The sequence below is a fragment of the Heterodontus francisci genome, chromosome 14, assembly GCF_036365525.1.
Source record: "Heterodontus francisci isolate sHetFra1 chromosome 14, sHetFra1.hap1, whole genome shotgun sequence".
NCBI classification, from domain to species: domain Eukaryota; kingdom Metazoa; phylum Chordata; class Chondrichthyes; order Heterodontiformes; family Heterodontidae; genus Heterodontus; species Heterodontus francisci.
The window spans coordinates 54,383,514-54,399,963 of record NC_090384.1 but is presented as its reverse complement, the minus strand read 5'-3'; the positions used below and the strand labels follow the sequence as shown (position 1 = coordinate 54,399,963).

Below are 16,450 nucleotides of genomic sequence, written 5' to 3'. Positions count from 1 at the left end.
CTATATCCACTGGGAATAGACCTCATAAGAGCACTAGGATAGGTAAACCAGCACACAAGGCAAGCATTAAGGTGTTTCAAAAGGTTGATTGTTAATCATTACTGTTAAGTATTTGGCATAGGTATAATTGAGTTGTTGGATAAATTGTTTTCTGGTATTGATTTGGTGTTGGTCGTTCTATTTGTAGTGAAGTGGAAGTAAGATCCATAAGCATGAACTGAAGGAAGACAATGGGATGGTGGTTGTTAGGAACTGGTAAGAAAGGTGTCTAGGGGTCCCTCTCAGCCTTCAACTAGTCTTACCATAACAGGGTTTAATTTTAAACATACTGTGTTTTTAGCTCCCGCTTGGTGAATCCTTGTTCACTACTTTCCAATTATAAGGCAAAGAAACCAGCACAAACAGGCTTTCTTATGTTTAAAAAAGAAAAGTTGACATTTATTAAAAGTAAACTTAATCTCTAATTCGGTTAACGCCTCCGGATACACTATGCGCCCATGGTAGCATGCATATGCAATACACACATGTAAATAGAGACAGAAAAGAGCAGAAGAAAAATAAATTGGAAAAGTTTGAGGCAATATCTGAAGAATTCTTGTTACGATTCTTCGAGCTCACTGTAGAGTCCTTGATTGTAGGTAGATCTTGCTTTTCATTGGAGCCCAGTATTCTTCTTCAACCTTGTTCGCTCTAGGAAACTTTTCTGTCTTGGGCTTCATGTGTCTTCAGTGGATTCAAAGGCTTGTGAGAAAGAGATGGGAACAGACAGGAGAGATCTTCTCAGTCCAGGAGCAAACAGACTTTGAGTTCAAACTGTTTGTACAATTCAAAAAAACCCAGGTTGCTGAGCAGGTTAGTCATGTGACTAACTGGTCTGCCCACATCTTAGATTGTATCACCTTAGCAGTCTCTGGAATACTCCTCTTGCACACAATACCTGGTGATCAAGGTCCATTGTGGGTTGAATGCATCAGGAACTGGTCCTTTGTCTTTCCAATCACCATCTGTTAATATGCAAATATATTTTTCCAGCCATGGCTGATCTGTTTAACAAGTCCTTTCTTCACTCCAGTAACAGTTTAAAATCAATGTTCAAGACAAAATTAACGTGCCTCGTTCTGGGAAGGTGGGGGCCTAGCATGACAGTGGTATTATGGACAGTAGTGATTAGGATTGCCAAACTGTTGGTATATTTGAGATAGGAGGGATGGTTATTGTGAAGCACTTTTGAATAAGCTGCCTGCTAGGAACCGTGACAGCTAGGGGCACTGGTGGACGACACTGCTAGTGCTGTTCCTCCTCTTCTTCTGTCTCCTGCTGTTCTTGCTAGCCAGATGGTGGTAATGGCTGGGGTTACCAATCAGCATAGAGCACATAATTGGAATTTTGAAGATGCATTTCAGATGCCTGAATCAGTATCAGGATTCTGTGTAATATGGTTCAGCTAGAGATTCAAAGATCATGATTGAGTGCCACCTACTTCAAACTTTGCTTTGCAAAGAGGCCTTAAAGTGGAGGCTCTGGAGGAAGAAAGCATCCAAGGGCAGCAGGAAGAACAGCCAATGAAGCATGAGCAGCCTTGGGAGGATGCAGAGGATAGCCCATTGCCAGCTACAGAAAGATTTGTAACAATCTGATATGGGAGACCCCTTGGTCTCCACATCTGATGGATAATGTCTCATAACCAATTCTGACTACATCTTTCCCCATCCCATCATAAAGATGCTGTCATCCACAAATGTTTCTTTATGCCCCTCAACCTTCATACTCTCATTCATAACCCTCATCAAAGCCACCTCCCAACCTTATCCAGAACAAATTGTGTATCCCCAAAAATTTGAGTGCAACTACAACTTTATTTCCAGCCCAGTGTGTGAATGTGTCTAATGTTTCTTAGTATCAGGCTTCCCACTGGTGCTTATGTGTGACATGTGAACTTTTAACACAAATCTGGTGCCCTGCAGTAACATGTAAATTTCCACTCCCACAATGGTGAGCTCCCAATAACTAATGTTCCTGGCACTGGAATCTTGCTGTCCTTCTTGCAAATTTGACTGAATGTAGAAACCCTAGTGGGGTATGTGGTCACTCATTGTGACCTGCTACTTTTCCACTTGATTTTCAGTTCAAGGGGAAACCCTAGACTTCAGGGACTATTTACTTTATTGAATGCTGTTTTATTATTTTTGAATTTTGTTTTAGGTGTGTTAACGGAGGAAATAGCTATTTTTGGTAACAGCTGGATGGAAGACATCCCAGATAAGAAACCTTGTCATGTTACTCCCATCAACTATCCAGCACCATGTTCTGGACAAAGCCAAAGAGTAAATGAAGTTAGTTATGAACCAATTTAATTTTAAACCGACAGTTTTATTTGCAAGATATTAAATTGTTTTGATGTTCTTTATACCATATACTTTGTAAATAGTTTCAATGCTTTATTCTTTGCAGAGATCAGTGGAAAAAGTATGACAAATTGCATCAATGTGTGTTCATTTAAGATATAACTGATTTCAGTAATATACTATTCTCTTTCTGATGAGCAACAATTTTGTATTCCATAATCTGTAACTGTTTAATCAGATAACAATTTTCTTAAGTACATGTTCTGTAGTGTTGTTTTTGAGCGGAAGGTAAGGCCATGCTAACAGTTTGATGGGATTCATTGTAGAGGAAGCAGGAGAAAATGTTTTACATAAAGCACATTAAGAACAAAGAGGCTGAAGTCAGGAGCAAAAAGGAAGACAACAAGAGTGGAGAGGCCGGGCTTGACAGAGGAAAGGCAATGGTTGGTAAGGGAGAAACTGATGACAGAAGAGGAGACAGTGTTGGGTGCACATAGCCCAAGATCAGGACAAGACACTGGCTAAAAATGGTGAAGATCAGTTTTTTTATTAATTCATGGGATGTGAGCATCGCTGGCAAGGCTAGCATTTTGAGAAGGTGGTGATGAGCTGCCTTCTTGAACCACTACAGTCCATCTGGTGTCGGTAGACCCGCATTGCTGTTCGGAAAGGAGTTCCAGGTTTTTGACCAGTGACAGTGAAGGAACAGCCAAGTCAGGATGGTGTGGGGCTTGGAGGGGAACTTGCAGATGGTGGTGTTCCCATGCATCTGCTACCCTTGTCATTCTAGATGGTAGAGGTCATGGGTTTGGAAGGTGCTGTCGAAGGAGGCTTGGCAAGTTGCTACAGTGCATCATGTAGATGGTACACACTGCTGCCACTGTGTGCCGGTGGTGAAGGGAGTAAACGTTTAAGATGGTGGATGGGTGCTGATCAAGTGGGTTGCTTTGTCCTGGATGGTGTTGAGCTTCTTGAGAGTTTTTGGAGCTGCACTCATCCAGGCAAGTGGAGAGTATTCCATCACACTCCTGACTTGTGCTTTGTAGATGGTGGACAGGCTTTGGGGAGTCAGGAGGTGAGTTACTCACCGCAGAATTCCCAGCTCTGACCTGCTCTTGTAGCCACAATATTTAGATGGCTGGTCCAGCTAAGTTTCTGGTCAATGGTAACCCTCAGGATGTTCACGGTGGGAGATTCAGCAATGGTAATGCCATTGAATGTCAAGGGGAGATGGTTAAATTCTGTCTTATTGGAGGTGGCCATTGCCTGGTACTTGTGTGGTGTGAATGTTATCTCCCACTATCAGCCTAAGCTGATAAGCAGTGGAGTGTTTGGCTCGAGAGCAGGAAATTTGAGGAACAGAAATGCAGGAATTGGTCCTTAATAATTATATGGTCAACAATATATAAATAATTAATCAATGAGATGAATCTACAAGAAAAATAAGGGCAGATATGGTCAGATTAAATTTTTTATATGTGTATATGTATATATATATACATATATAAAATGTATCACACTGTAATGCATGAATATTATAACAGAAAAGGGTGTCAATAATATGATCTATTTCTTTCTGATGTCTTCAATAAACTGAACATTATGAATATATTTTAATTTTTGTCAGCTTTTTTAGTAGGACAACTTTAAGTTGCTTGTAACTTGCATTGCTCCTATTACGGGAGCTGCAAAAGAAAGAACAAACCCAAAACTGAGGCTTTTGTCAGGACAGACAAACAAATTATACCTTTTTTCAGATAGAAATTAGATGACTATTTAGAAAATATGCCCTTTTTCTGGAATCTCCTTTTTATAATTGTATCATTGCTATGATTGTTGCCCAATCAAGTTTCTAAGTTTACAAGATTGGTTTTATGATGAAAGCAAAGTTTCATCATTTCAAATGGGTAACATTTATTTTTTTTAAATAATGACTTCAGATAGACAGACTAATGGGAATTTAGAATTTGCTTTGGGAGTGAGCTTTGGCTCAGTGGTAGTCTTCCTGCCTCTTAGTCATATGGTTTATGGTTTAAGCTACATTCCAGATAACCCTGATGAGTAGCGATACGAGTTCTAAACTGTGAAACCAGTGGGGTACTCAAGGTCAATGGGAGCAGAGTGGCACCCCCCACCCCACCATTCCACCTAGTCCATCTCCCATCCTACCACCCTGAGAGCACCCCCATCTACTCCGTCTAAGAATAATGATTTGCCCATATTAAAAAGTGGTCTTTGTTATGGAAACAACCCATGGCATGATTTGTTTGATAAAAAAGTAGTGGATGAAATAGGTTGCAGATGGTGCTCGGCATGGAAGAGAAGGAGAAGATGAAAGATTGGCTTCAGATTTGCTCTGTTTTTATAGAATCATAGAATCCTACAGCACAGAAGGAGGGTATTTGGCCTGCTATACCTATGTCAGCTCTTCGAAAAGGCTGACCAATTTAGAGCCACACCCTAGCTTTTTGCCCTTAAACCGACAAATCAGTCCTTCTCAAGTATGTAACTTTCAAGAGTTATGTCATCTCTGCATGAGAGAATTACTTATTGATTGTGGCAGACCTTTAGTAGACTTTGAATTCAAACTCATTAAATTGTTGATCTTTTCAAGGAAAATGGTGTTACATTTGCAAGCTGTATCCACTGTCCCCCAGACATTAGGGGTACTTCCACAATCCCCCACTCCTAGGATAGCTACAATTGTAGTGACCACAAGTTAGAGAATCAGGTCTACAAAATTGTAGTCCTATCTTGAACCCATATTCCTTATAAGTGGAGTTCTGTGCTGGGAGCACAAGATTATGCAATTACCTCCATTAAGATTGGGGGTTTCTATAACTGTCAGGTGTTGGAAGAAAAAGAATCAGGAATCTACTGTTTGCACCTTATCTACTTGTGATGAAATGATTAATATCTTAATTGACTGGATGTTGAAGATTCCATACAATTGTGAAATGAATCTTCAGCTTTTAAGGATAGAAGTATAATTTTAAAAAATGTAGAACATCTTCCATGACCTCAGGATGTCCTAAGATACTTTACAGCCAATAATGTACTATTGAAGTGTGGTCACTGTTGAAAAGTAGAAAACTAATGGGGGTCCTTGTTTCCGTACTTCATATTGCCTATGTCATGTGAGATGCTTAAAAGAGGCTCCACAGAGCCATCATCAGTGCAATGTTTCAACGAGATTCAGCTAAAGGTTATTTTGGAACAGTTTATTGGCTGTGCAACTGCTACTCTTGTTATATGTTTCTACTTCTGTAAAATTAATCTGACTGGTTACAGTCTCCATTTAAGTTTATAATATGTTATTAAAAAGATAATGCGAATTTCCATTTCTGGTCTGCAATATGGTGTATAATTGATTTACTCCTTGCCTATTCTGAGAGTTCTAATATTTTTATGATTATCTCCAGAAAATAAGAAACATGTGCACAGTGCTTCTTGGATATCCTTTTATCCTCTGCCATTACTATGTCCAACCTTATCTGTATATGGCCAGCTGTGTGAATGATCTCTGCATGTGAGTATGCTTTTAAAAAAAGATAAATCTTTATAATATATATTTATTTATAATATGTATTAATAGTGTAGTACAATACATAATCCCATTAATATGTTGATATGATAAAAGGTATGGAAGTGCTGACAATAATAATTTCTAACATTATGAAGATCCAGATTCATTGGCTGGATTGCAAAGATTCAAGAGCTAAATGCAAGACTTTTGATTAAATAAAGAAAGCAAGAGTAATCTTGCTGTGCAATTACTGTTCTATATTGTTATTTTCCATCATTCTATCAGGTATGGACCTGATAATGCAACATTGTGTGGAGTGCTGACCGAGTATGCAAGGGCTTGTGCACACGCAAATCGACCACTACATGAATGGAGACAGCTATTCAACCAGTGTGGTATGATATAATGACAACAGACATATAGACCAGTTCTGCTACTCAGTCTATGTTGACACAGAGTGATTTCAGGGTCATAAATTAGGCAATTAAAATTAATTTGTGTCGTAATCCCAAGCACATCTAGGCAAGAATTCATCAATACTGGAAGTGAATGAGTTAGGAGCCAGCTTTCCTTGGGTCTGTGACCTCACTTTGTACTATACTGTATAGAGAACAAAATGTTGTCGAGCAGAGAAAACATTTTGTATTTGTAAAGGGGAACAAGTTAAATTAACTAAATTTGTACTGAAAATGGAACAATTGATAGAAAGTGATTTGCAACATAATTACGACAAAGCTCTAATTATTCTTCTGTACCTCCTGAATCATAGCTAATATCTGAGACTGAGTCCAAACTTTTCTGTTCTGGACTGGCTATGTGAAAGTTGCTGCCAGTATTGCAGCATCTCACAAGATCTCATTTAGATAGACCATTATAATAGTTAGTATGGGAAATGTATGATTCATGCAGCCATAAGCAGGAGTGCTCTACTTAGATTGAGATGAAGGCACATTGTTGGCCGAAGAGTAGAGGGAATTTTATTCTACATCACGCCCATGTTAAACCAGAACTAGAAATATTTGGTGGTAGTATTGGGTGCCAAAAGTAGAAAAATGTTTAATTCCTCAGAGCTGTTGTCACTCTACTTGATAAATGTAAGAATTCCAAAACCTAGCTCTTCTTAATATAATATGACAATTGATCAATGAAAATCTCAAGTTGTTTCAGTTACAAACTTTTTTTGGTGTTTTTTTTCTGCAGTGGCAATTTGTGAAGGTGAATTTGTGCATCGTGAATGTGTAGATTGTTGTCCCGTATCATGTGGCCTGGAGCAAGAGTGCATTGACAGTGATTTTCAATGTCTTGATGGATGCTATTGCCCTGAAGGTAGATTCATAACATAGAACATTTAAGCAAAAATCAATGATCATGGTAATTAGACTTCATTTTGTTTGCTTGTCCAATGTCAGCCTATCCTATTTTGATGTAACATAAATTGACCTGGTTGGGTGATGATGAGGAAATATATTGTTACATCCTTGACATGTAAAAAAGTTCTTGCACCTGCTTGCAATCTAAGGCTTAAACATAACTTCTAATACAATGACCTATGGAATTTTCTGACAACTATAAAATGCTTTTACAAATGAGACACACATTGATGTAATTGCTTCTCACAGGTTTAATTCACGAAAATGGAACATGTCTGAACCCCACGGAGTGTCCTTGTATGTTTCAAGGTATTCCCTATATACCAGGCTCTGTAATTCAGGAGCAATGCAGCAACTGGTTAGTGACTTATTACTGAAGGAGTTGTTTCCATTTTCAGTCGAATTTATTTTATGTTAAAGTACTATAAATTCCGATATAACTTTGTATGTATTATACGATGTGTCATAAATGTAAATTCAAGCTTTTATATACCTTTGTTAAATATATACTTGCTATGGGGACTTTTAAGTAGAACTGCACCTCCAATTGCAACACCAGTGATGGGGAGGCAGTGGCATAGTGGTAATATCACTGGCCTATCAATCCAGAGGCTCAGGCTAATGCGCTGGGGACACAGGTTCAAATCCCAGCATAGTAGCTGGTGGTTAAAAAAAAGCTATTCTCAGTTATGGTGACCATGAAACGATTGATTGTCGGAAAAACCCAGCTGGTTCACAAATGTTCTTTAGGGAAGGAAATCTGCCTTCCTTACTGCATGTGATTCTACACCCATAGCAATGTGGTTGACTCTTAAATGCCCTCTGAAATGGCCTAGGAAGCCACTCAGATATACTAAACCATTAGAGAAAAGTCTAAAAGGAATGCAACCGGAGGGACACCCGGCATCGACCTAGACCAGAAATGACAACGGCACACCCAGTCCTGTCAACCATGCAAAGTCCTCCTTGCTAATATCTGGGGCTTGTGCTAAAATTGGGAGAGGACAGACTAGTCAAGAAACAACTTGACATTGTCTACAAGGTATGATTCTGAGTATGACTATGTCCCAGACATCACCATCCCTGGATATGTCCTGCCGGTGACACCAGAGGTGGTGGCACAGTGGTATACAGTCTGAAGGGATCTGCCCTGGGAGTCCTCAACATTGACGCTGGACCCCATGAATTCTCATGGCATTAGGTCAAACATGGGCAAGGAAACCCCCTGCTGATTACCACCTACTGCATTCCCCCCCCCACTCAGCTGATAAATCAGTACTCCTCCACGTTGAACACCACTTGTAAAAAGCACTGAGGGTGACAAGGACACAGAATGTACTTTGGGTGGGGGATTTCAATGTCCATCACCAAGAGTGGCTCGGTAGCACCACTACTGACCGAACTGGCTGAGTCTTAAAGGACATAGCTGCTAGACTAGGTATGCAGCAGATGGTGAGGGAACCAACAAGAGGGAAAAACATACTTGACCTCGTCCTCACCAATCTGCCTGCCGCAAATGCATTTGTTCATGACAGTATTGGTAGGAGTGACCTTGTGGAGATGAAGCCCCACCTTCACATTGAGGATACCATTATTCGTGTTGTGTGGCACTACTACCGTGCTGAATGGGACAGATTTTGAACAGATCTAGCAATACAAAACTGGGCATCCATGAGGCGCTGTGGGCCATCAGCAGCAGCAGAATTGTACTCAACCACAATCTGTAACCTCATGGCCCGACATATCCCCCACTCTACCATTACCATCAAGCCCGGGGATCAACCCTGTTTCAATGAAGAGTGCAGGAGGGCATGCCAGGAGCAGCACCAGGCATACCTCAAAATGTGGTGTCTACCTGGTGAAGCTACAGCACAGGACTACATGCATGCAAAACAGCAGAAGCAGAATGCAATAGACAGAGTTACATGATCCCACAACCAATGGATCAGATATAAGCTCTGCAGTCCTGCCACATCCAGTCGTGAATGGTGGTGGACAATTAAACAACTAACTGGGGGAGGAGGCTCCACAAATATCCCCATCCTCAATGATGGGGGTGCCCAGCATATCAGTGCAAAATTTGCAACCATCTTCAGCCAGAAGTGCCAAGTGGATGATCCATCTCGGCCGCCTCCTGAGATCCCCCGCATCACAGATGCCAGTCTTCAGCCAATTCGATTCACTCCACATGATATCAAGAAATGGCTGATGGCACTGGATACAAAAAAGGGTATGGGCCATGACAGCATTCCAGCAATAGTACTGAAGAGATGTGCTCCAGAACATGCTGCGCCCCTAGCCAAGCTGTTCCAGTACAGCTACAACACTGGCATCTACCGGACAATGTGGAAAATTTCCCAGGTATGTCCTGTACACAAAGAGCATGCAAAATCAAACCCAACCAATTACTGCCCCATCAGTCTACTCTCGGTCATCAACAAAGTGATAGAAGGTGTCGTTGACATTGTTATCATGCGGCACTTGCTCAGCAATAACCTGCTCACCGATGCACAGTTAGGGTTTCGCCAGGGCCACTCGGCTCCTGACCTCATTACAGCCTTGATTCAAACATGGACAAAGGAACTGAACTCAAGAGATGAGGTGAGAGTGACTGCCCTTTACATCAAGGCAGTATTTGACTGAGTGTGGCATCAAGGAGCCCGAGCAAACTGGAATCAATGGGAATCAGGAGGAAAACACTTCATCAGTTGGAGTCATACCTAGCACAAAGGAAGATGGTTGTAGTTGTTGGAGGTCAATCATCTCAGGCCCAGGACATCACTGTATGAGTTCCTCAGAGTAGTGTCCTAGGCCAGCAATCTTAATCTGCTTCATCAATGACCTTCCCTCCATCATAGGTCAGAAGTGGGGATGTTCGCTGGTGATTGCACAATGTTCAGCACCATTCATGACTCCTCAGATACTGAAGCAGTCTGGGTCCACATGCAGCAAGACCGAGACACCATTCAGGCTTGGGCTGATAAGTGGCAAGTTACATTCGTGCCACACAAGTGCCAGGCAATGATCATCTCCAACAAAACATCTTTCTCCCTCATGCTCTCTCCCCTCTCTGGGTCCATCTCTCTCCCCTCTCTCTTCCCCCTCTGTGTCCTTCTCCCCTCGGCCTCTCTCTGTCTTCCATTTCTCCCCACCTGTGCCTATGTCTCTCTGCTCTCTCTCCCTTTTGTGTCCCTCTCTCTCCTCCTCTCCCCCCCCATCTTTCTTCCCTCTCTGTATCTATCACTTTATCATTCTCCCCTCTCCCTCTCCCTCTCCCTCTGCTCCCCAGGCTGGTGCTTGTTTAAAGGGCTACCTGACTGTGTGCTTCCTCAGTGCCGCTCTACCCCGTGCCTCTGGCTGTGTGCTGGTCCACTTCTTGCTCTCTCCTTGGCCTCTCTCCCCCCCACAGTAGCCATTCCCACTTACACCCTGAACCGTGTGAAAGCAGTGGGGGTGGCCGATGTCTGTGCCGTAAACTGCCAATCAGTGCTCACCCCACCCGGACAGCCCACTGTCAGTCACAGACACTGAGCAATCACAGAAAGGTATCTGCCACTCGTCAGACCCAGGTCCCACCTACCCCCTCTGCCTGACATACATTTCAATAGGAGAGCCATCTATCAAAGCCAGGCCACAGGCAGCCCGCTGTCCGTCACAGAGAATTGGCAGGTGGATGGAAATCTTTGGTGAGTTGGATTCTAGCCTGCAGGCCATATGTTGGATAACACAGTTTCAAAATAACCTAGCAGGTTATTTTAAAGCACAAGTTTAAAGGCTTGGAACAGGACATTTAAAATTACCATGGACCTCAAAATTTCTAGCATGGACCTCAAAATTTTTACTTTGGACATTAGTGTCCATGTACAGACATATTGCTGACCCCTTCTTCCCTCTCAGGTAAAAGATGCCATGTCACTATTTCAAAGTAGAGTGGGGGAATTATCACTGTTTCCTAGCCATTATTTATCCCTCAATCAACATCACAAAAACAGATTTTCTGGTCATTACCACATTGCTGTTTGTGGGAGCTTGCTGTGTGCAAATTAGCTGCTGTGTTTCCTGCATTACAACATTACAAAAGTATTTCATTGGCTGTAAAGTGCTTTGGGCTGTCCTGAGGTTTGAAAGGCACCATAAATGCAAGTCTTCCTATCTTTCTTTCTCTATCTATCTAGCTATCTATCTATCCTTCTTTCTTACTAATCCTTTTTCTTCCTCTTCCTATTACCCTAATGTCCTCTAGCTTTTAGAGCCTGTGATGGCCCCACCAAAGACTGCCCCAATTGGCCATTGGAACTTGAGTCAGCATGTGTGGCTCTTACTGAGGGGCAGGCGTGGATGTAGGTAAGAAGTCAGGAGTGGAAGCAGTTTGAACAGATTCCCCACTTCAATGTACCCTTTCTCCATCGCCCCTCTCATGGCTCACCTAATCAGGTCATTAAACCTCTTCTGGCACTGTATCGAGGTATGAGTCATCACATTCCTGCTGGTGACATCGTCTGCTATTTCGAGTCCCTGCGGCTCCCTTCTTCCTCCCGTCTGTGGGGAACAGAACTTCCCTGGGGGCCCTTGCAGCCTGCAGCATGATGTCCAGGGATGCATCTGAGAACCGTGGTGCAGTCTTTGCATGTTAACCCTTCATTTGTCCAGTTGCTGGCTCAGACCTGGCATTTCTACAATGCTTCCTTTCAGACACTCAAAGGGTCCCTTTAACTAGTGGAGCTGAAGCAGACTGCAGCAGGCCATCATCAAGCCTGTCTGCTCCAATAGGTCAGGAAACCCAGAAATCAGATGAAAATGTTGTGACTGCGTTAAAGAGCCACTGGCAAGCGCACTGCTGAAACATTTGGGTTCCTGACCCAATGCATGTGAGCCAAAAGATTAAAATTCAGCACAAAGTGTCTGAGAGGTGATTTTATAGAGTAGTATAAATAGTGAATTGTATAAAAAGACCTAGAAAATTGCTTCAAATTAAATTCCAAGAGGGGGATGGAGGTTCAAATTAGTAAAATCAAATTTAGAACCAATATAGAATGGACTAGAAGATAAATAACAACAACTATATTTATGTAAAGCTTTAAATGTGGTAACCAAACATAATGTGACACAAGACTCTTAAGGAGCTATTAGGGCAGATGAACCAAAGTTTGTCCAAGAGGTTAATTATAAGGAGCATATTAAAGGAGGAAGAAGAGACAGTGGTTTAGGGAGGGATGTCAAGGGTCTAGGGCTTTGGCAGCTGAAGGCATGGCTGCCAATTTGAAGCAATTAAAACGGGGGATACTCAAAAGGTCGAAATTAGAGCGGCACTGAGCTTTCAGAAGGTTGTAAGGCTGGAGGAGGTTCAGGGATTGAGGTGGTGGTGGGGAGATGGGTGAAGGGGGTGGTTGTGGTGGTGGGTGGGGAGAGGCTATGGATGGATTTGAAAACAGGGATACGAATTTTAAAACTGAGGTGTTGCCTAACTGTGAGCCAATCTAAATCACCAAGCACAGGGTGATGGTGAACAGGACTTGGTGCAAGTTAGGACAAAGGCAGCAGAATTTTGGATGACCTCAAGTTTACAGAGGGTAGAATGCGGGATGCTGGCCAGGAGTGCATTGGGATAGTCAAGTCTGGAGGTAACAATGGCATGGATGAGGGTTTCAACAGCAAATGAGCTGAGGCAGGGGTGGAGTCAGGCAATGTTACGGAGTTGGAAGTAAGCAGTCTCAGTGATGGTGTGGCTCTGTAGTCAGAATCGCTTCTCTGGGTCAAATATGACATCACATTTGTGAAGAGTCTGGTTTAGCCTCAGACAGTTGCCAGGGAGAAGGATGAAGTAGAGATAAAAGAGAAAAAAATCCTGGAATTATTTGAGGGCAATTAGATTCTGCAATGGAGACACTTTAGAGTTACTCTCGATAGAAAAACTAAGATGGGCCCCATCTTTTAAGAGACATTATTCTCTTCTAGTTCATTTTCTTCTTCCACTACCTCTCCCTTAATTCAAACTGGTACTGTTCCATCTTGTTAAACTAGTACTCTACATCTGTTCACTCATTTCAAGCTGATACACTTCTCCCCACCCCTTCTCAGCTGATTTTGGTACACTCCCACCACACAACTCCCAACTTCTCAGTTTTCTCCACACTCAGCTTCTGCTCCCTTTCCACTTTCCTTTGTTATCCAATTTTCCACATTTCTCATTATAATCTGTTTCTGTCCCTTTCTGGTGGTGCTAAATATTCTGTAAAAATGTTACCTATTGTATTTCTGAAATGTAATTGTAGGCCGATGTAAAAACAAAGTCCTAAAAAGTATACTTTCAAGTCATGTTATTTTAAATATCTTTATTTGGTTCCAGTATTTGCGGAGGAGGCATTTGGAACTGTACAGAGAATAACTGTCCAGGTAAATGATTTTTTTTATGATGCGCATTTGCCATTTATAGCTATGGGGGGAGCTTTGGGCTTCAGTGACAAATGGGCACCATATCAGGGATACACCTACAGTGCCCAACCAATGTGGCAGTCAGGAGGCCTGAACTGCTTTCTGGTTCAATTCTCATTAACATTTTCTCAGCAAGCTGCAGATAGCAAATAGATGCCCCGTTGCAGTAGTCAGCTGGCAGGTGAGACTGCTTCTACTAACCCCTGCTCTCCTGTCACCACATTAAGATAGGTTTAAAAAGAAAACTTACCTGAAGACTTCTTCCAGGCCCTCCAGCGGTCCCTTTAAGGACTGTTGGTTAGGCCACTGTAGAATTTGAAAACATAGGCTAAGTTTACAGCAATGTGAGCACTGACTACTTTCTACATTTACGAGAATGAGTTTGGATATGGCCATAGGAGCCTCATTTCAATATTGCCTACCTAAAAAAAAAGGCACTGCTGAATTTAGCAGCGGCCCAGGTCCACACACAAATCAGGCAAGGGCTTTCCCACTGCTACATTTGTCATTGATGCACCATTTTTATGCTTGTAAAACAGGCATAACAATGTTGAATTCAGAGCATACTGAATTTTTATTTATTTGTTAATGTATTATGATTTTGGTAACCTCTATATTAAAGATGAGGAATAAGTAGATACTACCTGAATAGGAAGAGGGGTTTCTTCAGTGACATTAACCATTTATGGTTGACCTAAATATAAGAAAGAAAACATTTTTAGATACTCGAAATACCCATTATGCAAATAAGCCAAACTCTTCTCCGTGATCAACTGCACCTCTTCTACATCCCTCAATCACTGTTATCTACAGAAACACATTCAGTATCACTGTACGCTTCAACGCCACCCCTAACTTATTCTGCAACTCTATTACCCTTTAGCTGTAATAGTTATTCCTGAATTCCTTAGTTTTAGCTTCCTAACTTTTAACTTACATCCCCTGATATTTGAATGTGGTGCAGCATTTGTTCTAACAAAGTAAAATGATTCCCACACAAAATCACTTGTCGCTATTCCATTCCGAGTTACGTTCAAGGTCTGCTGAATTTATACAACAATCGAGTTAAGACCAGTTGAAATCTGTTGTGCCTTGCTGTAGGGCAGATATCCAGTATGGTGACACCAAATTACTTGCATGTGAATAATGCAGTTCAAAAGCAGACTCCTGTGTCCATATAGTTGCACATTGATCGTGGTTGATGTCTAAATTCATCACTGAAAATATCAAAATGCTTTACTTGTTGGAAACTCTTGATTGAGAAAATACTGTATTAGTCAACAACTTCTCTATATACAGCAGACATTCCCTTCAACAACCCCTAAAGATCTGATTTAAGTTTATACATATGGAGATTAAAATACTTGTAGTACTGATCTGATTTTGCTTAGTGTTTTTCTTATTGCTTCTAGCGGAGTGCTCAGTAACTGGAGATATTCACTTCAAGACGTTTGATGAACGGGTTTACACCTTCCATGCTACATGCCAGTATATTCTAGCAAAGAGCCGCAACTCTGGAAAGTTTACCATCAGCCTCCAAAATTCTCAGTGTGGCACAGTAAGAAACAAAGTTTGTTTTTGTAGAAGAAGCAGAGGGTAAGAAAGAATAAGGGATTTGAACAAAATTTATTTCTCATCATAAAATAGGATTGAATGAATTTAAATATATAAAGAGGGTAGTTGGAGATAAAAAGGGCAGGAGTGATGGTTGGTGAATTGGAAATCCAGTCACTGAACTTTGGTGCACAGCTCTTCTTAGATAAAAGCCTTTCAGTTTATCATTACTAAATGGCACAATCAAGGCCATCACATTTCACCTGAAAGAAAAACTACAAGGTCTCTCATCCTTTAACCACAAAGCCAGCAATCTTCTGGTGCCTGTGAGCTGATGAAAGGGATATTCACCAAGACCATGTAGATTTACGAATCATGTGAAATTTGCAGCCACATTTAGGACAATAATTTGGACAAGAAGTTGAGTCGATGGAATCTTATCTGTGACTGTTGAAATGCCAATGTCTTTAATGGTGTGGATGATGAGAGCAGGTCAGGATAAAAGAAGTTTTCAAAGTGGTTGATGAAAGAGACAGCAGTTGATATGAAAACACCTGCTGAATATGGATTGATGTAATGTTATGAAAGAGACAATTCACGAGAACAGGGAATTATTGTTGGCTTGAATTTCTCTTCTTTTCTGGTTGTTTTTCTTTGTACTTTTCAAAAACCATTTTGTGTTTTAATGCTACCTCTGGCTAATATTTAAGATCCACTCTCGGTTGTAAATATTTTAAAAAGTAGTGAGAAAAAATAGATTTCCTTCTTGTTTGCATCTGAATATTCTAGTAATTTTTGCATTTGGCCCTCTTTACTCAATGAAAAACTTGTGAACCACAGTGAGAATTTTCCAAGCTATAAAGCACCATACAAAGTTCAGAAAATCTGTTACAACATGTGTCCCATGGGATGCCGACTTAATTAGGTCAAAGAAACTCTTATATTTTCCAAATTAGTAGGCAGAAACTTTGCCAATAAAAATCATACCTTAGAATTCTGAACAGCTAAGATCTTAAGTCCCTTTCAAAGCTTTTTATTTTGATTTCAAGAACAGTGTTGGAACATCTTGATACTAAATCATACTGCATTTTTGTCATCTAATTTCTAGGATAATCTATTTATCAGGGCATTGTGTTCATTTGCTTTTTTATAATTGTCACGTATTAATATATTTTTTGTTGAGTAGAATAAGGTGGATTAAGGGGTAACTTTCTACTTCATGC

General features: G+C 41.1%; 1 protein-coding gene across 1 annotated transcript in view; it reads left to right on the top strand.

The window, feature by feature from the left end:
* LOC137376907 (otogelin-like) overlaps positions 1–16,450 on the top strand; it is a 392,329-nt gene that overhangs the window by 25,126 nt on the left and 350,753 nt on the right. Inside the window, exons 5-11 of the mRNA XM_068045865.1 lie at positions 2,203–2,333; positions 5,768–5,874; positions 6,157–6,266; positions 7,072–7,197; positions 7,491–7,599; positions 13,588–13,634; positions 15,086–15,231. Coding sequence (XP_067901966.1) covers positions 2,203–2,333; positions 5,768–5,874; positions 6,157–6,266; positions 7,072–7,197; positions 7,491–7,599; positions 13,588–13,634; positions 15,086–15,231 — 776 coding nt within the window. The remainder of the gene's footprint in view (positions 1–2,202; positions 2,334–5,767; positions 5,875–6,156; positions 6,267–7,071; positions 7,198–7,490; positions 7,600–13,587; positions 13,635–15,085; positions 15,232–16,450) is intronic.